The sequence below is a fragment of the Castor canadensis genome, chromosome 15 (assembly GCF_047511655.1).
Source record: "Castor canadensis chromosome 15, mCasCan1.hap1v2, whole genome shotgun sequence".
NCBI classification, from domain to species: domain Eukaryota; kingdom Metazoa; phylum Chordata; class Mammalia; order Rodentia; family Castoridae; genus Castor; species Castor canadensis.
Genome location: NC_133400.1, coordinates 8927499 through 8948070, shown reverse-complemented (window position 1 = coordinate 8948070; position 20572 = coordinate 8927499). Strand labels below are relative to the sequence as shown.

The 20572-nt window shown below is 42.8% G+C and overlaps 1 protein-coding gene across 12 annotated transcripts in view; it reads left to right on the top strand.

The window, feature by feature from the left end:
• Positions 1-20572, top strand: part of Wwox (WW domain containing oxidoreductase) — a 927061-nt gene that overhangs the window by 448851 nt on the left and 457638 nt on the right. Inside the window, exon 9 of one of the 12 annotated variants that reach the window (XM_074055601.1) lies at positions 2309-20572. This exon is cut by the window's right edge and continues 41627 nt beyond it. The exons of the other annotated variants lie outside the window; for them this stretch is intronic. Within the exon in view, the coding sequence (XP_073911702.1) occupies positions 2309-2458 (150 nt within the window). The 3' untranslated portion in view covers positions 2459-20572. The remainder of the gene's footprint in view (positions 1-2308) is intronic. 12 annotated transcript variants of the gene reach the window in all.

Genomic DNA, 20572 nt, shown 5'->3' with positions numbered 1-20572 from the left:
GAAGCTCCTCTGTTCTCTGAGAACAATTTCTGCCCAGGTTCCCGGCAGTGCCCTCAGTATCATTTCACAGGGCATATTCAGGACCAGGTCATGCCGTCACTATTCCCACTCCAGATCAGCCACCTGAGGCTCTCAGGGTGGAATACCTTGCTAGGTGCTAGGGCGGAGTCAGGGTCTGGACCCAAGAGGTAGCCCAGGAGTCCCAGTGGCTTCCTTTAAACTACGCTGCCTATTTCTTCTCTATCCCTGTCCTTCCCCCTTCCCCTGGGCCATCTTTCCTGTCTTGCCTGGCAGTTTCTCCTTCACTACCACCTCCCTTCCCCCATCCCCATACACACACAACTTGGCAGGCAGCATCTGAAAGGCACAGGCTGCAGGTCTTGGTCTCTGATAAGATCTGTCTGTGGCCTTTGTCTGGCCTGTACCTGCCTTTTCTGAATGGCCCTGTTAATTGCAATTGACTCTCATAGAATGTGGAGAGGAGAGCCACTTGACACCAGACTGATGCTTCTGACTTTTCATGGGGCCCAGCTGCAGGCAGAGGGGTGGAGTGGGAGTGGGGGTGGGGTGAGGTGGAGCACTTCCACTTTCAACACAGTACACGCATTAGAGCTTTTCTGCTGTTCTCTGTCTCTCTCTTCCCCTTCCTCCCTCCTTCCGTCCTTCTCTCTCTCTCCTTCCCTCCCTCCTTCCCTCTGTCCCTCCCTCTCTCTCTGTGTTGAGAGAGTATATTATCATTTTTAGGCATTCAGAGTAAAATCAGAAATAATTAGGAGATTTCACCGACATAGCTCCTGTGAAGATTCAGGGATTTATTTTTTTTCTTCCCTCTCTAAGCTTTAGTTGTAAGCTTGCATAGGAAAGGACTCTGAAGAAAACTTGAGGGAGGTGTAGGAGTCTACATGGAAGGAATTAGTTCCTGCAGGCCTGTGGGGTCAGGACTCTCCCCTTTATAACTTCCCAGCGACCCTTGGAGGGGCAGATAAAAGAAAACCCCACTTTAGAGGCAATAAACTAGGACCAGACTAGAGTCTTGGAAGCAAGGGTCTGTGCAGTTGGAAGTGTTCAGTCCCAAGTCGGGCAAATCATGTTTGCATCTGCAGAAGCTTAGCAAGCCTCGGTGTCAATGAGATGCGGGTGGCGAAGCCACAGAGCTCTCCTCAAACATTCCCGTGCATTATCCCATGGGAACCTAACAGCAAACTGTGTGGTCAGAATTATCCACCCAATGTGCAGAAGTGGGGAAGAGTGTCCAGGATCACATAGGCAGTTTATTACTGAACTGGGAGTAAACTTAGGGCTGTTTCCAGGACCTTGTGGATAGGGCAGAGTGGCTTCTCTGTAACTCTGTAACTCTGACTCTGTGTGTGGTGAGGTCCCCTGGCAAGGCAGAGTGGGGATCTGATACAAGTGTGGGGGAACTGCAGGAAGGCATTTGGGGCCACAGTATGTTTCTTAAACTGCACAGTGCAGGGCATTTTCATCCTCTGCGGCCTCCCAGAGAGGAGGTGACAAAGCCATCTGCTTCATTTCACTTACATGAGTGGCTCCACATAAAAATAATAGGGTATTTAGTACTGAGGAGAAAAGGGTTGAGAATGATCCTAGGCAGGAGACCAAGAGTATCTCTGAAGTCACAGGCGTGTGCTCACTGTGTAATAGGTGAGGAGTTTTGGCACCTCTGGTGATTTTTAGCAAAACGAATTAATGCCATTGAAGGAATAGTTCACTTAAAAGTCCAAATTTTCAATTTCTCTTGAAGTTGCAGAGGGCCACCAAAGTCGGCCGCTCGGGGCTAGAATGCTAGTGTTCACCATGGGCAAGGGGACACAGGTTGGGGGCCTGGGCTCCCCAGTTCCTGCATCACCTGCTTCACCTGCTTTCATGGCTGATGTCCTTGCTGACCCATGGGTTTTGGTGTGGCAGGCCTGACTTGTGCTAAAGAAAGACTGGATCTAAAAGGACTTCTCTCCACTGAGCGTTAGGTTTTTCTCCCTGTAACATGGCACCAGGGAGCCCTGCCCACGGTGAAAGAGGGGTAACCTGTGCTAGAGATGGTAAAGTCCTTCCACAGGTGCTCAGAAAATGATGGCTACTGTTGAATTTGTTCCCTTGCCCCTTCCTGCGGAGGTAAAAGCTTGAGAAACAGGGAGCCCAGGGAAGAGTTTTGGGGCTGAGATGGAGGCGGAAGGGCTGTGTTTTGTCAGCAGGAGCCTTCTCCAAAAGCCATTCTTTTCCTTGGATTTCAGAATGACCCTATTTGAGAACAAAACCTTTCCCACTGTATCTTTTTTTTTTTTTTCTCCAGGTCTATGTTTCTCCCAGGGGATTTTCCCTAAAGGAACAAGCAAAGAAACCCCACACCCAAGCCAGAATGGAATTCAGAAAGGACAAGAGGATCATACTGCTAGAAAAGGACTCTGCTTTAATTAGAAGCCTGGAAGGACATAGCCTTTAATTGCTACCCTTGTAGTGTCAGGGCTATCAATATTGGAACCTCTTCATTAATAAATAGGCATCAGAAAGTGGTGGGAGGGGAACCCCCTTCATCCATCTCCTCCCCCACCCCAATCTCAACTTAATCAAAGACAGATTCAATCAAAAGAACTGAAATCAGCTGCATTTACTCTGTCGCCCCGAAATACAGAGGGAAGGGAAACATGGAAGCCAGCCTTCATTCCTCTCCGGGCAGTTGCCTGGCTCGCAGGGAACTCAAGCAAGAGGTAGTTAAACGGCCCTGCAGATTGCCAGCGACTTCGGGAATGCCTAGGTTTATGTATGGATTAGCACAGTGATAGACCCTGAGTAGCAAAAGACGAAGACTAATTACCTGACAGAGCTCCCCTCCACTCGCCTGGGTCATTGAAATTAATTTCTGCTTTCAGGCTTGGCAGAAAGCAGCTGTAGAATTTCAGTTCAATACTCAAATTAACAGGGAGCCGAAATTATTTCTCTGCACAAGCCGTGTTAGAGGAGTGGGTTACCAAATAGATCTTGATGGCAGACACCAAAGAAAGGGTTATTCCTCCTTTCATCAAGTGCCTGATAGTCCTTGGGAAGTGCAAGGGGGGTAGGAAGAAGAAAAACAACAACCAATTTATTGGGAGGCTTAACACTGAAACACTTTACCAAATTGGCTGTGACATCCCTGTGTGGGAGATCTCCTGCCCCCCAAATAATTGACAGTTTCTCTTCATTTAACCAGAAGGATTAAGTTAAATGAATGGATGTCATACATCACACATGTATATATAACACACATATATATGTATGTATACTTATCCATAATATGTATTACGTATGTTTTATATGTGTATATATATGTGAATGAGTTGGAATTCTAAATCAAGAGTTAATTTGTGAATAGCTATCTTGTAAAATCTATGTGTTGAAAAGTTATCGTCCTTGTTTCAAGTTTAAGGAAACAGGTTGATGGGAACAGGAAGGAGGTATGGGAGAGGATGGAGTCTTAGATAAGATTTAAACCTAGGTCTTCTGCCTCCATGTTCATCTTTCTATCCCTTTGTGCTAAGTTTGTTTGTTCATTTGGTTTGGACAAGGTCTTGCTATGTAGCCCAGGCTGGCCTTGGGCTTGTGATCCTCCTGCCTCAGCCTCCTGAGGGCCGAGGTTATAGGCATGTACTACCACACCCCACTTGACTTTGGTTTTTGCTCAAAGTCCCTCTCATTTCTCCTTCCTTTTTGGGGCTTCCTTTTTTTTGCTTTGGTTTCAGCCTCGGTGGGGTCCACCATCTTTGCTGAGTGCCATATATGTAAATCAGGTCAGATTCAGTGTTGCCCACTGTTCTCACATCACTTACTTCTCTTGGCCCACCACCAAGCCAAGTCCCCACATTCCTGCCTTGGGCTTCTGCCCGCTAGGCAGCCTGAAGTTGGTGGTGTGGTTCCACTTTGACCATGTGTCTTTTGCTTCTGCCAGTTGAGTCTGCAGGTCCGCATCAGTAGGGGTTCTAGATATGGGGCACACTCACCACAGAGGCAGGAAAATCATCTCTTTTCCTAATTCTGCCCTTCTCTTGAGGATCTGGAAATGGTTTAATGGTTCATGAAGTTCTGGAATTCTGTCTGTGGCACTTAGTCTAGTACGCATAAAATCCCCGAGATTATTGTTTAAAGCAGCGTAGGCCAAGTATTCCTAATACAAAATCCCAAATCTGAAACTCTTTGAGTGCTGGCATGATTGCCACATGAGAAACATAAATGGATTTTGTGTTTAGAAATTGGTCCCCTCCCAGCCAGGTGCGGTGTGGCACGCCTGTAATCTTACCACACAGGAGGCTAAGTTAATAGGATCTTGAGTTAAGAGTTGGAGGCTAGCCTATGTTACATACTGAGACCCTATCTCAAATAAAATAAAACAAACAACCAAAGAATTGGGTCCCCTCCTCAAGGGATCTCATGTGCTGAGAATACTCATTTATCTAAAAACCCAAATCAACCCTGACAAGGTTTACTAAAGTATGAAACTGCCATTTCAGAGGATCTGTGACCAGCATAAATATACCGCAGCTGGTTCAGGGGTAACATCAAGACTTGAACCCCTTCTCCGTGTCTCCAACAAGCGCACTGGCGAGTCACCCATGAGTAGCAATTAGGCCCCTTCTAACATGTCCAGCTTAAAACCTGTGACCTCGAGGCAAATGACTTCCACATCTCATTACCACTCCCCTGAGCCGCCTAGCCCCCAGTAGGACAGGGAGGTTAATCAGCCACGCACTGAATCTGCTTATAAGGCTGTTTCATGTACGATTTTATATCTTGGCTCCTAATAATGGTCCCATTATAAATGATTGTCTCACTATGATATACTGGTTCCTTGCCTTCTAGGAACTGATTTAAAAGGAAGCCCCAGACTTCTCACGCCTGTAGAGTTTATTCATACTGCTCTTTGCTTGCTCAGCAGCTGACGAGCAAGGCACAGCCCCCCCTCCAAAAAAATATTTTCTTCCCAGCAGGAGGTGGTTGCCACAATTAGTAACCTCCAGCTTGCTTGATGTCTTGCTAATACTTTCTGAAAAACAGTGCTGCTCTTCCCTGTCCTCTCCCCAGACCCAAGTTTCCGATCAGACTGGCAGTGCCAGTGGACAAATGGTCACAAGGTGAGTCACCTTCCTTCTTTATTCAGCCAAATGTTTTAGTTATTTCTAGGATGACTTAGAGAGCAGGTCATGGTGAATATATAGCACCAGGAGTGTATTTGGCACTATTTGTCTGCCTACTGCCCTGTCCTAACTAAGGAAATTAGTGTCCCTCCATTCTCCATCAGCCTGTCCTTCTTTAGCCTTGAGACACTTGTTACAACTTAGATATTTATTTCCATTTACCTGGTTTTGCCTGTTTCTAAAACTAGAATATAGTGCTCTAGTTCGGAAAAGAGACTGTGCCTGGAATCTTCTTTCTTTCATCTCCCCTCAATCAAAACTAACAGTCAAGCCATCTTGGTGGTGGGCAAGGGAAGCCTCATTCAGCTTACTGAGATAGATAGATAGATAGATAGACAGACAGACAGATAGACACACAGACATATAAATGAGAAATCTATAGGTATAACTGGTTCTAGCAAAAGAGGCCAGCAGAATTGGTCTCTTCCTTTTGTTTACTGGGGAATTTTCTGCATTGGCCATGGCAAAGACTTTAAGATAAGAAATACCTGAGTGATGACCTGGAATCAACCTTGATGGGTTGAGTTGGAGTGCATTCTTTGGGAATGGGCTGCGGGAGGATTGGACAAACATGAGTCATCTGCTCCTGTGAGGATCCAAAACAGATGAGCACCACAGAAGGACTTTTTCCCTAAGGAAGTCAGACTGCTTTGTAGGAAGATGGATGCTGACTAGGCCCAGATGACAGATAGGAAATAACTGAGCTTTAAATTCTCACTCAACTCTTCCTCCACCTTGGTGACTGGCGAGTTACTCTGCTTTCTTCTGTCTTTCCACAGGTTTATATTAGTGCACTTACCATACAACTATAGAACAATGGTGCCATCTATGTACACAATGCACTCCTTTGCCAAGTCCTTTTAGGTCTGTTAGGGAATAGGGTGGATGACCACGATGTGCCAGCTACTGTGTGTCGCTTAGTCTACAGTTCATCAGACCGTCCTTGCTACCTTCCTGAGGGTGGGCATAGTAGCTACTCTTTCCTGAGCACGTACTAGGCGCCATGCATCACATCAAACCTTAGACTGTCGCCTCTGTTACTCCTCAGAACCACCCCGAGACTCACTCAGAATCTCCTGACTTAACGGTTAAGTGGCAGATTCACGGTTCAAGGTCAGATCTGACTGGACCCCAAACTAATGTTTCTAAAAGCAAAGTTGGAAATATGTTGGCTAAGGTTGGTTATGTTGAATAGTGTATTTTTGTCTTTTGGGGATCCCTGCTCTTTCTCCCTCCAGCTCTTAAAAGCTAGTGATTTTTATTGCTATTTTTTTTTCTAAAAAGCAACATTAGTAATCACTTTGGTAGAAATTTTATATGGACGATGAGTTTTTCTTTTCCATTTGCTTTAGCTCCATCTTTTCCATTATTCATCTGGCCCCTTGAACTCTCCTATCTGTACCCCACACTTATTCTTATTCACCCAGAAGAGGTGTATGCCACCTTAGAGAAGAGGAAGCCAGAAAGAAAACCAGTGAGACAGGAATTATGTTGAAAGGTGACTGAATAAATGATCATTTCCCAGGGGTTGTATGAAAAATAGCTATTTCTTCAGGGCACCAATGTACCTTTCTGCTCGCTAATCCACAAGTGTCCCTAAACAAAGGCCCATGCTGAAAGGGAATAATTTTCTAGACATGTGGAATGATTCTCATCACCATCCTTTCCATGTGCTCTGGGGTAAACAAGTCACTGGCCAATAAGTGAGAGATGGAATATCCAAAGGACTCAAAGCCAGAGCACATTTGGTCACAGAACTTTGAACCATACCTGTGGAGCAACCAGCCTCGAATGGTCCGGACTTAGCCGGTAACTTCCATCTTCTCTAATTTTCTCCCTACTTCCAACTTGGAAGTTGGTTTGCTTCCCAAACCAATCATACAGCGTACCCTGCTTCTAGGTAGCCTGCCTCCTGCTTCCTCATGCTGATGTCCTCTAATAACATCCACCAGAAGCCTTCTCTCTTTTCCACTATCGAGCTTCCTCCTCCCCTGATGGCCTTTGAGTCTCTCCAGACATTGCCATTGGTGGCTGACTGGTTGCCTATAGGAAGCTCTGGCCTTCTGTGGGTGGCCTTTGTTTCTTTCTACACTTTGTGCTAGGTTCATCCTCCCCCCACCCAGAACTCTTCCTTCTTTATCAACACACACCATGACCTTAATCCCTTCCACCTCTTAGTTTTCTCTTACTTTCCCTTCTGTCCATCACCTATGGCCCTGTCCACTTTTGACCCCTGTTAAAATAATGGGTTATTGTTGTGACATTATTATTTTGGGTTAAGTGTTTACTATGTACAAGATGGGTTCACTCATCATCTCATTTATACCTTAGGAAAACATCACAAATGTATTCAAAGTCCAGATTTCACAAGTCTGGTTAATGGACACAGAAGAACAAAATGACCTTGATTTCCTAAGATGCTAAGCCCAAGGGGCAGGATCCAAACTCAAGTCTGTGGTTGGTTTAAAACCCCAGCTTCCATTTTGATACATCCCTCTTATCTATTCTGTCCAGAATGTCTGAGGAAGCAGGGCAAAGTGAACAGGAGGGGGAAAGCATGAACCCACATTGAGGATAAAGGAAGACATTTCACTAAACTGCATAAAAAGGATCTCATTTTCTTTTTTAAACTGTTTTTTAAATTAACATACATTAATAGTATGAGGGAGTTTCATTGGGATAATTCCTTATTTTTCTTTTTAATAAATTATTACATACAGTGGCCATAGTATTTCTCTGGTTTCTTTAAGACATACTTTAAAGATGAAAACGTACATGTATGTGCTTCAGCACTCTGTTTTTCAAAAAAGCATACTCATCTCTGTTGAGTATGCTCATACCTGTTACTCATACCTGTTACTCAGGTAATGTCTGTCTTAAATTCCATTAGCTAGAGATACCACCCACGTCCCACATGAACACAGATCCAATTGCATCACCTGTGTGACACCTGTGTCCCAGTACCCTGTTTCCCACTACCATTTACCATGATATGTCAGCCTGTTCATTAGATATTGAATTTGTCCTGTGACTCAGTCCAAATCCAAAGGCTCAGCTGGTCTGCATGCAGGACACACATGTGAAAATGCATTTTCCATGTATGGGTTGTTCACTCCAGTCTTTGGGATTGTGTAATTAGCATATGTTGTCATAGTGATGTATTTATTATAATGGAGGTGTTCTCAGGCAACCAGATTTAATAGTTTTAAATCAGAGGCCAACATGGACTTTCAGGAATTCCATTCACAGTAAATTTCATGCATGGTGAAAGGTTATGAAGTAGGTCTCTATGGCACAACTCTGCTGTCCCACAAATCTAGCTGGTCTACCATTGTTCCACAGTGGGTTTTTGTGAGCCAGCCATACGATGTAGACAGGAAATTTCAGACTTCATACTATTACCCACGTAGCACATCTTCCATTGAAAAGGTGGCTTGCTGGTGGGTTTATATCCAAAACCCTTGTAGCAATACCATTCTCCTTAACAGAGAGACTCCTAAGCCTAGGACTGACGGGAACTTGGCTTTTCTCATGTTCAATTGATGGCCCTGTGACTGCTGAAGCCATTGCCCATCTGTTCAGCAGCATATTTATGAGGAGTTTGAACCCCCAGTCAAAGGCCCAGGCACCTGGAATCCCTCAGTTGGTATCAGGACCTTATAAAAAACAGGAAAGGGGTGTGTGTGTGTGTGTGTGTGTGTGTGTGTGTGTGTGTGTGTGTGTGTGTGTGTGTATGTGTGTTTGAGAGAGAGAGAGAGACAGAGACAGAAACAGAGGCAGAGAGAGCCCTGAAGTGCCAGAAGTCTGTGGTTCCTTTGTGTCTACAGAAAAGATAGAACAATTGAATTAGACTCTTAAATATCTGTGGATGTCAGGTTGAATACAAGCAACTATTCAGTGTGTTACTCTGGCAGGAGAACATGTCCCCTAGAGGTGGAAAGTCATGCAGGTCCCCGGAAGTGTGAGCAGATTGTTAAAACAGTATCAGAGCTGGGCTGGAAAGAAGCCAGATTTTTTCCATCATGCCTCCCCAAGGTCTAGGCTGAAATTCTTACCTTTACTTATTCCATGCTTGGTGGTTCCCACTTTTCACCAAGGACCTCAGTACTTGTACTTCCAGGTCACATCTGTCCCCAGGCCAGGTCTCCTGCCTCCCGTCCTCCCACAAGCGCAGGTGAAGCCTCAGGGTTTGATGTGCACCCAGGCTGTAAAGAAAACTCCTTTGGTGTAAAAGACCTTATAGTTTGGAATCAGACAAGGCGTCCAGGGTGTATCGAACTGATGTGTTGAACCCATGCCTTACTCTTTCTGAGACTTGGTTTTGTCATCTGTAGAATGGAGGTATCATTAGCTTTTACTATAAGGAGTTAGGCATAGTATAAATACTAGCAGAATAACAAGTGCAGAAGTTGTCACTGTTATCAATCACATTATTCTTATTTTCTGCTGAGATCAGCTGGCACTGGCATTCTTGGGACTGTTTTAAAGGAACTGTGTGTCAGGCCTCATGATAAGCCAGGTGTCCAGAAGGCAGTTTGAGAGCAGTGCTCCCAGTAACTTAAATCATGTTTGGAAGCCATGGCCTACAAGTGCCAAAGAGGGTTATAGACACTACAAAGGGCGTAAAGAAAGCCCTAGTAAATTCCACTGAACCCTCAGCAGCTTGCCCTCCACTTTAGCTCTCACTCAGCCATTTCTAAGCTGGTTGGGTTTCTCTGTGTCACCTGGACAGCCACTGCTGTCATCAGCTCACAGCCTAACCTGCAGACTCTGCATATATCACATCACCAGCCTTGGAGCTGGGGAAAAGATACCCAATTGCTCTTCTTTTCAGATTCTGATTCTCTGTACTAATAATTGAGTTGGTAGATAAGCAGCCACTTATTTATTTTGGGGATACTGGATTTTGTTGTTGTTGTTGGCAGTATGGGGGTTTGAACCAGGGCTTCATGCTTGTGAGGCAGACTCTCTATTGCTTGAGTCACGCCTCCAGTCCAGGTACTGGAGTTTAAACCCAGGACTTCATGCTTGCAAGGCAGGCACTGTACGTATGTGCCACTCCTCCAGCCCTTTTTGCTCTGGTTATTTTGGAGATAGAGTCTTGCTTTTTGCCCAGGCTGGAGTGGACAATGACCCTCCTATTTTAAGCTTCCTGTTGTTGCTGGGATGACAGGCACGTGCCACAATGCCCAGCTTTTTCTGCTGAGATGGGGTCTTGCAAACTTTTTTGCCTGAGCTGACCTCAAATTGTGATCTTCCCAATCTCAGCTTCCCAGGTAGCTTGAGGTGACAGGTGTGAGCCCTTAGTGTCCACCCAGATGTTTCTTTTATATGCATACCTGCTTGTGATTAGACCATGGGCTTCCTAATTTTCATCACTAATGACCTAATTAAATTATTTGGTTGGACTCAGGCACAAAATACAGTTTGACTTTCTTTATCCCCAGCAAGATTCTGGAGTTCACATATCACTTGTTGCTTTGAAAAACACAACATGTTTTGATTTTGTTAGAAAATAATATCGATGGTAGAAGAAGAAGCAGCAGAATTTAGAAATTTAGAAACCTAGACAGAGGAAAATTTAACTGCTCTATTAAAGCCACTGCCCTGAGATGATCATTCTTAATATTTTGTAGTAAATTTTTTTGTTTAATCTTAGTGATTTCCTATTGTTGGATAGTTATGCTAATTTGGAGATAGGACACTACATTTTAAAAACTACAGGCTTATTTTATTATCTACTTTTGCTTTACACATTTTGTAAAAGTGTGAAGGAGGACTTACAATATCCCTTTCCTCCAATGACTAATCTCAGCCTGTCTTGGAAACCTATATGTCTTTCCAGTGATTGGTTTCGAAGTGGACATGTGACCCAACCCTGACCAATGACCATGGAGAGCATGTCTAAGGCCCTTCTTCTCCTCCTCAGAGAGAGGCAGTAGGAATCAGCATTTTCTTCTTCTGGACATAGACTCAGGCTGGACTTCCAGAATGCATCACAACGGCCTTTCAGCCTGAGATGCTGCTGTCTCTGAGAGGGACAGAGGAGCAGGTGAAAAAAACCCGGGTCCTTGGTGGCAGTATGGGGATGCTGTTGTGGCTGTGCCCATCTGGTTTTGCAATGGTCTTAAAACAGGCTGTTTTGATTTGGATTTGACTCATGTCTGTAGCTTTCTGAGGACATCTCTAAATGCTTGAGATATCTGAGCAAATATAAAATCTTCACCCTGCAAAGGTTCTTACAGAAAGAGAAGCAGACATTCAGCAAGATGGAGATTGACCTAAGGCCACATCCAGTCTGGGGAACCCAAGTTTTTTGTAGAAACTCCTTTTTAAGTCACCTCTTCCATACTTAAAGCAACCCGCCTCCTCCCACGTGGAAAGAAAATCTGAAAAGCCAGAGCTGTGATGTAGGATTGGGCCAGAACTTAAGAGTGGTACTCCAAAAACCTGGGTTCTTAATTTGGACAGTTTCCCGACCTTTCTGGTTTCTAGGCTCCTTGGTGATAAATGGAGTTAATATACCAATAGGACAATTATGAGGTTTAAAGCCCTTTATAAAAACATAAAATAATCACAGTTATCATCACCGTCATTGCTCATTCACACCAACAAAGTTTATCAGTTACTTACTAGTCTTGATAAACCATGTGCCAGGGCCTATTTTAAATGTTAGCAAGATGGCAATGAACAAAATAGACATAGTGTCTCTCCCTTTATAAGTTTATATTCTAGTGAAGTTGGAAAGAAATAAACAGGAAAGCAGTAAACTGAGAACTTTGGAACAGAGATCTAAGTTGTTTTTAGATTCTAATTTTCAGATGATGTTAATATTATTTTTGACTGAGTAATTATTTGTTTTTCTATCAGTCATCTGTCTCCTATGTGTGGGTATATAATTACATATGTAATATAAAAATCTTTTAGGCTTTTTATCTCAAATCCTAAGTAAATTATTTGATTGTACAATATTGATAGAATTTACTTTTGCAGTTGTCTCGATGTGTAGAAATGAATGGGTATTTCTTTTTCTTTACTTTTTTCTTCCGTTCTCTTTGGTGGTACTATGGTTTGAACATACAGCCTTGGGCTTGTATACAGGTGTCCTGCCACTTGCTTGAGCTATGCCTCCAGCCCCTTTTTGCTTTAGTTGTTCTTCAAATAGTTCTCATGGTTTTGCCTGGGACCAGCCTTGGACAGCAGTCCTCCGCCTCCTGTGTAGCTGGAATTAAAGATGTGCTTCACCACGCCTGGCTTGTTTACTGAAATGGCTCTTCCTAACTTTTTCCCTGGTCTGGCCTCAATCTGCAATCTGCAGTCATTCCAATCTCTGCCTCTTGGATACCTGGGATTATAGTAGCTCAGTCTTTCCTCATTTAGGTCCCCTCAAGGTTGTAGTTATTTTCTCATGTGTGTGTGTGTGTGTGTGTGTGTGTGTGTGTGTGTGTGTGTGTGCGCACGCACAAGGACCCGTGTGCATTTATGTTTATCTCAGTTGTAGTCTAGAAAGATGATTCAGGCCTCTATGTATTGACTGCATGGCCTCCTTACAGGTAAGTACCACCACATTAGAATGTCTGCCTACATGTCGGGCTGCCAGTTATTTTGGCATTAACCGTGTGGCTTTGCCTGTCTTCTGCACCATCTTATTCTTCTCATTCAGAACTCTTAGGCAGAGTACTCTGCACAAGGCTCCTTGTCCACCTTATGTTACAACAAGGAAACAGACACTCAGGCAGAGCTTTTGTGACTTGTTGACCTGACCTCATATGCCCAGACCACAGAGCAAGCACTGAATTTGGGTCTCCCGCCCTCACACTCTGTTCTCTGCCGCTGCTTCTCCCGACTTCTGTGCGTCATGAGACATGGGCACTAAATTTGATTTGATTACTTAGATAAAACAGCTTATAAAACGATATAGAGCGATACCTTTCTTTTCTGAGAACTTGATATCATAAAGTTGGCTTGATCTCCTCAGTCTGTATCTTGAGGGAACAAGTAAATTAAACAAGTAATTATATCCATAATGTTTTTGGAAGTTAGAAGATTTAAATATATGAATCTCATCTGAGCATGCAGCCTTTTGTCTACTGTGTTTCCTGCCAAAAGATCTCTTGACAGGAAATAAACATTAAAATAATCTTTAATCCCCTGTCTGGTCTATTACCATTAACAATTGATGCACTTTAATTTTGTGGGATTTTAACTACAAAATGGAACGGCTAAGTAGTGATAATTGGATTTGGAATTATACGGTCATTTATATCAACAGAGATGCAAGAGGCTGGGAAGAAAGGTCATTAATTATTTACTGTTTCCTGGCTGTGGCTCCTATTATAGTATCTTCTGCTGTGAACAATTGTCATCAAATGGACATTAACAAATCTGTGATTTGAAGCCTTATTTAGAAGGTAGACTACTGAATTGAATTTAGGTGGGCTTGATTTTCATGGACCCTGTGGGCAGTGTGTGTTCCTTCTGTCCCAGTCCCTCCAGCTTTGCCTGTGTGTCTGGTCATCTTTGTGCATTTTAGCTTCCAAAATGCATACCCCTGGGGGGAACACCTTAGGTTTTCCAGGAAAAATAAATAAATAAAACCATTGAGTCTGATCTCAGTCTAATGGTAAAGACACATTTGGTAGGGCTGGATTTATTCTTCTCTCTACCTGGCTTACTTCATCACAGTGGGCTGTGAGGGAGAAGCAAAGTTATGTCCACATGAGAACTAGTCACACTCTGCTGTTTCTTTTGATGTTTGTGTGTGTTCATAGGCATGCCTCTGTGCGTGTGTGTATGTGTGTGTGTGTGTGTGTGTGTGTGTTTATGTAAGGTGGGACCACTGCTCTGGGCTTCAGTCCCTGATTGTCATTCAGTGGTAAATCCACATGATCTGATGGGCTCTTTGAGTGTTCACCCTCTCAACATGTGTTTCCTTTCTCTGTTGTCCCTGTGTGCTGCAGCACACATCCCATATGTGTAGTCCTGGCTCTCCCTACAAATGCCTCCTTGCAAAGCCAAGATCCCAAGGATCAGACAGATTACCTTGATACCAAAGGATGAAGGAATGCTTCAAATGACAAGCTTTGTGGGCAGTAGGCAGACATTCAGGAAAAGGGTTTAGATACAGTCCTATGACAATCACTGCCTTGGTCCTTTCCAGACTCAGGACCTTTGAGCATGTTCCCCATTTTGGTTCCTGTCATCGTTAAATCTGGAAAGGGTGCAGCCCTCCCACTGCTTTCAGATGAAATAAATGATACCACAACTCATTCAATTGCATAATCCCAATACCATACACCACAGTGTCCTGCTCATCACTGTGGATTTTGTCACTTTTGTTGCCTTGAGCACACCTGTTTTCCCATCTCTACCTCAACACCATTGACATTTGAGGTGATAATTCTTTGTCAGAGGGACTGTCCAGTGCATTTCAGTATGTTCAGCAATATCACTGCCTCTACGCATTAGATTCTACGAGTGTCTCCCTTCTCTACCAATTCCCAAAATACCAAAAATGTGTGTAGACATTGTTGTGGGTCCTTGGGTCACAAAATCATCCTGGCTGGCAACCTCTGCTTTATGATCTTCTCTACATTTTTTTCTCACGAGAGTATTTTTTAATAGCAAGATAATGAAACAAGAAAGTATCCATAAAAACAAAATAATAATAGAGACTACTACTTAAGTCATGCTCATTATGTGGTTTGTCTTACTCTAAACACTGACTCTGTTAGTGTTATATACAGTCACTAATTTAATCTGATCGAGAATTCCGTAAAGGAATGTGTTTAGTTTCCTGGGGTTGCCGTCACAATCTACCACAGTTTTCAAATCTCTGAAACTAATGCTTGGCAGGGTGGGTTCCTCCTGGGGCTGTGAGTGAGAACCTGTCCCATGTCCTCTCCCAGATTCTCATGGCTGCCATTAGTACTTGTTGTTTTGGGGATTGGAACAGTGTGACCCAATATTAGTTTCCTGCTTCATATGGCCATCTCCCTCTATCACTTTGCTTCTCCTTTTTGTTAGTCAGACTTTCCATCTTTCTGACAAAATACCTGACAGAGAAACTTAAAGGAGGAAAGATGTACTACAGCTTATGGTTCCAGAGGTTTCAGTGCATTGTGCCAGGGAGGGTTTGGTAGAACAAAGCTGTTCAACTCATGGCAGACAGGAAGGAGAGTGAACGCACAAAGGGGCCAGGAAAAGACATGCTATACAAAGTCATACCCCAGTGGCCTAGTTCCTTCAACCAGGACCCAGCTGCCACAGTTCCACCACCTCTGAATTGTCTATTCAAAAATAATCTTGAATCCGTCAATGGATTGAACTATTAACTGGATCAGAGCCTTCACGATCTGATTGTCTCTGGAAACACCCTCAAGGACATACCAGAGGTGTGCTTTACTAATCTCCTATACATCTCTCAATCCAATCAAGTTGACAGTCAAGATTTACCATCACACGCTTCTTATTTGATCTCATTTCACCTTAAACTACACTCTTTGTGAAGACCTTATTTTCAAATAAGCAAACATTCTGAGGTAGACATGAATTTGACAGGGAGAGGGATGCTATTCAACCAAGTACAAGTAGGTGGCACTCTTAGCCCCTTTTTATATAAAAGGAAACTGAGGTACAAAGAGATTAAATGCCTGCCTGAACCACTGAGACGACCAAGTGGCAGAGCCAGGAACTGAACCAAGTTTTTCTGCTTCCACAGTCCAAGTTTGTAACCTTTGGGCCAGAGATCCTCAGAGTTCGATCCTCTGTCCTCAGCCTCTGCCACCTGGGAACTTGTTAGATATATGCTCTCACTGGCCCCACCCCAAGCCATCCAGGGAGAGACTTGGAGTGGGCCCAGCAACCTTGTTTTATCAAACCCTCCATGAGCTTCTGATGTGTCCTAAAGTTTAAAAGTCTCTGACCAAAGTGCACTATGAGGCAAAAAGTCAAAATGCTTTCAAGACTTCAATTCAGTCAATTCTCAAACTTTTGTGAAGTATATATGGTACTGATGTCAAACTCCACAGGAGTAGCCAGGAAGGTTCTGTTTATTTTTCTAAAGGAAACATCTCCGTCCTCTTTCACTATGCTCACAAGTGTCTGAAAAATGACACCTTTGCCTACATTAAGATATATATGAAGGAAATTATCTTTGACTATATGAACATAGAGATCATGTAAGGGATAAATGAAAAGAATTTCCATTTTCTTAAGTCCCTCTTCTTACTTAGACATACAATGTGTCTGTTTCCATGCTCCTTTCAGAAGAGCAAACCCCTTGTGCTCATGTTATCTTATATACCAACCAGCTGCCTTCTTATCACAAGAGAGCCTTCAATACTGGAAATGCAACATGATTTTAGTCCACCTGGTAAAGTCAAGTAATTTTAGGTTCACCAATACATTGTTAACTAATATTTATTTTCTGTTATTTCACCTAAAGCAGACACATAACTTGCCATTGTGACAGTGGAGTTGTTTATCTCCTCAGGGAAAGTGCTCCTTATTTTCCTCCAGTGTTTTCTCTTTTACAGGATCTTTTACCCCCTAGTTTGCTGATGTAAACTTTGCCTTTTTTTTTTAAATTAAACTTTATATAAAATATGGCCAGCAGCAGGAGGGAAGTTGTTGGCTTGTAGAATAAGTAGTAGATGCATCCTGACCTCTTGAGCCCTTCTCTAAAATGTGCTCCCACATGACAAGTCTGTTACTACAACAGAAACAGGTTGAGTTTATTTGCAAAGGTTGGGTATGGACTTGGGGAAGCAGAGGGAAACTGGAGACCTTGAAATTCTTCTCGAGGGAAGTAGAAGGCTAGCCAGCACAGGTTCCACTTCTCTGTTCCACGGAGAGAGGATCTGTGATGGAGATTTAGTGATTACCAACCACAGATCTTCTTGACTTTTGGCAGATAAATCTCAAAGCAAGCCAGAGTTTCCTACCCTTGGAAAAGTTTTACTGTACCTCTGGTTTCTTTTTTGTCATTGTTATTACTTACCTTTTTACTCACCTGGTATAAGTTTCACACTTTTCCACAAGACTGAACAATAAAAGTTTTCTCATTCCCAAACCTCTCTCCAAAGGAAGTCATCATTAAAGGTGTATTGTGGGTTTTCCTAGGACCCTATTATGTATTTATGATACAAGTACATACAGCTGGGCTGCTGGCATTGCTCAGTGGTAGAGTTTGCCTAGTGTGCACAAAGCCCTAGGTTCAATCCCCAGCCATACCAAAAAAAAAAAAAAGAGGAAAAGTCAATATGCATATTGAAATCTCATGCAATTGAATCTATTGCTACATTTGTTCATTACCTCACTCTTCTTTTAATAGTTTAATAATATCTTGGAGATTATCTAGCCAACACATGTAGCTAGACCCCTCTTATATGTGATTACTACATAATATTCATCGGTAGATTTCCTATTATTTATTTCCTTTTTCTATTGTCAGCTATTTAGGTGGTATCCATGTTTTTCTGTGTCTCATGTATCAGCTGTGAACACTCCTGCACATGTGTGTTTTCTACCTAAGCAATGGTAGAAATGTTTCAGGAGCAGACAGGCTGGAGCAAAGGACAAATGAATCCATTTCACGAGAATTGCCAAATTGTTGTCTACAATGGTCACACCAGTTTCCTCTCTGCCTCTGATGGTTAATTTTAATTGTCAACTTGACTGGATTGGGAGAGGCCTACATTAGTACAGCACACCTCTGGTTGTGCCTGTGATTTTGTTCCCAGAGATAATTAAAGCATGAGGGCTCTAACCTAATGAATGGATTAATCCACTGATGGATTCAAAATGTGAATGGACTATTGGAAGGTGGTGGAACTGGGGAAGAACAGACCTGGTTAGAAGAATTAGGTCACCACGGGCATGTACTTGGGGGCTATATCTTGCCTGTCTTCTTCCTGTTTGTTGCACCTCTCCCCTCTCTGCTTCCTGTTCTTCAAGGGAAGAATAGCTTCCTCCGCCACACACTCCCATTGCCATGGCCAAGACACCATGGACTGAACCCTTTGAAGCCGTGAGCCAAAATGAATCCTTCCTCCTCTTAAGTTGTTTATGTCAGGCATTCCATCCCAGTGACACAAAAGTAAGTAATATGTCACTCTAGACTGATTGCCAGCAGCGGCAAAGGGGACTGAAATGCCATTGACAGGTTCAGCAAGTCAACACCCCACTTTTTAAATTTATGGAGCTATTGTATTCTGAGGTTCTTCTAAAGCAACTGTTTTGTAATGCTGTATAGTTCAATCCCCAAGCTTGGTCATTTTTTCCCTTTTCAATATATCACATTGATTTTCTGTATGACTTTATCTGCTTAATACAAATTGGGATTGAGCAGTTATTTGTCTGGATTTGACCATTTCTTATCAAACATTTATGATTTAGCTTTCGCCACGGCATCTTCTTGTAAGGTGTTTCTTATTTTTATCTTGTTCTGTAAAGGTAGGCTTATGTTGACGGCCCTATAATAAATCTCTCTTGAAGGAGATGAACCACAGAGGAGTGGGGAGAGAATGGGAGCTCTCTTTGTGGAATGTTTAGGGAAAAAGCTTTACGGAGGGACTGGGTGAGTTGTTTCCTGACTAATGTCATCTTTTATGAATAGTTGACACCCTGATTTGAGAGTTTGCAGAATATTAGGATTGAGTGCTTCACACTCAGAGGCTACTCAGATGCTACTCTTAGGATGGATTGTCCAGCACATAAGTAAGTGTGGTCCAGCCAAGACCAAATCCTACAACTGCCTCCTGTCTATATATAGGATAGTGTTGCTGCCAGGGTGAGCCCTGGTCACCAGGATTCCCTGAGAGTCTTGGTCAGATGTTCATCTGCATATTGGGTTAAGAACATAAGACATCCATATTTTTCTCTCTTCTGTTTGTTCTATTTCTTTCTCATGAAGAGCAGTTTCTAGTTTTATTGTAGAAAATATACTGCTAGATAATTTTGCTCTGTTCTTAGAAACTTTATCAAGTACATACTCTGTGTTGAGTATAATGCCCTGGGGGTCAGGATGTAAGGATGGATGAGGCTATGCAGCAGAATACAGAAAATAGCCTGAGAGCTGGGAGCTAGAATCCCAATACTTTTATTGAAAGCTAAGTGACTTGAGACAATCCCTTTTATTACTGAACAGAATGCATTTGTCATCTCCATTCCTGAGACTGAAGAACCCAGGGACATGGCTGAGCATGTTTCACCAGCTGTAATCAAGGGGCCATAGTCATTGACTGGGATTGGAGTGGGGAAGGGTCTGCTTGCAACTCATTCTCACAGTTGTTGACAGGATTTTTTTGGGGGGTGGTTGTTGGACTAAAAGCCTCACTTCCTCTTTGGCTTTGGTTGTGGTTGTTGCCACTTGAGTCTCTCAGAAGGCAACTGACAACGTGGAGGCTGGATTCCATTCTGAGTGAGCAGTACAAGAACAGGATTTGGTAAAAGTCAGAAACCAGAGCCTTTTCTGAACATAGACTTGGAAATGACATACTGTCACTTTCTTTGCCTATTGAGATGTGATTCACTCCTGCCATATTTTCTCTTCTAAAGTGGGCAGCTCAGGGATTTTTAGTATATTCACCAAATTGTACAAGCATCCCGCTGCCTTACTCCAGACCATTTTGATCACTCCCTCCTTCTTTACCCCGGTCTCTGGCAACCACTATTCTATTTTCTATTTCTATAGATTTGTCTATTCCAGACAATTCATGTAAATGGAATCTTACAATATATGGGCTTTTGTGACCGACTTCTGTCATTTAGCATAATGTTTTCAAGGTTCATTTGTGTTATAGTATATTAATATTTTATTTCTTTTTATGGCCAAATAATATTGCATTGTGTAGATATATCGCATTTTGTTTATCCACTCATCAGTTCATTTTGTTTCTACTTTCTGGTTATTAATTATAATTATTATTACTCTGATTTTTTTGAGACACAGTCTCACTATGTAACCCAGGCTGGCCTCAAACTCAAGATCCTCTTGCCTCGTCCTCCCAAGTGCTGAGATTACAGGTACTTTCTGGTTGTTATGAAAAGTACTTTTATGAACATTTGGCAATTTTCTGACTATTGCAGATAATGCTGTTTTGAATGTTTCCAAAGGTTGCTTCTACTTTCTGGTTATTATGAATAATGCTGGTATGAATATATGTATACAGATTTTAGTATACATTTCTACTCCAATATCCTTTTATTGTCTTTTATTGGCACTGACACCTATGGCACAGGAGAAGTGTCTTGAAATGCTTTACATCACTTCAAACAAAACAAAGCAGAGGAAGGAAACAGACTGACTGTGTGTGTGACTGTGTGTGACAGCCTTGGGGGAGGTGACATTTGAACTGCACCTTGCATGATGACAGCCATGCAAAGGT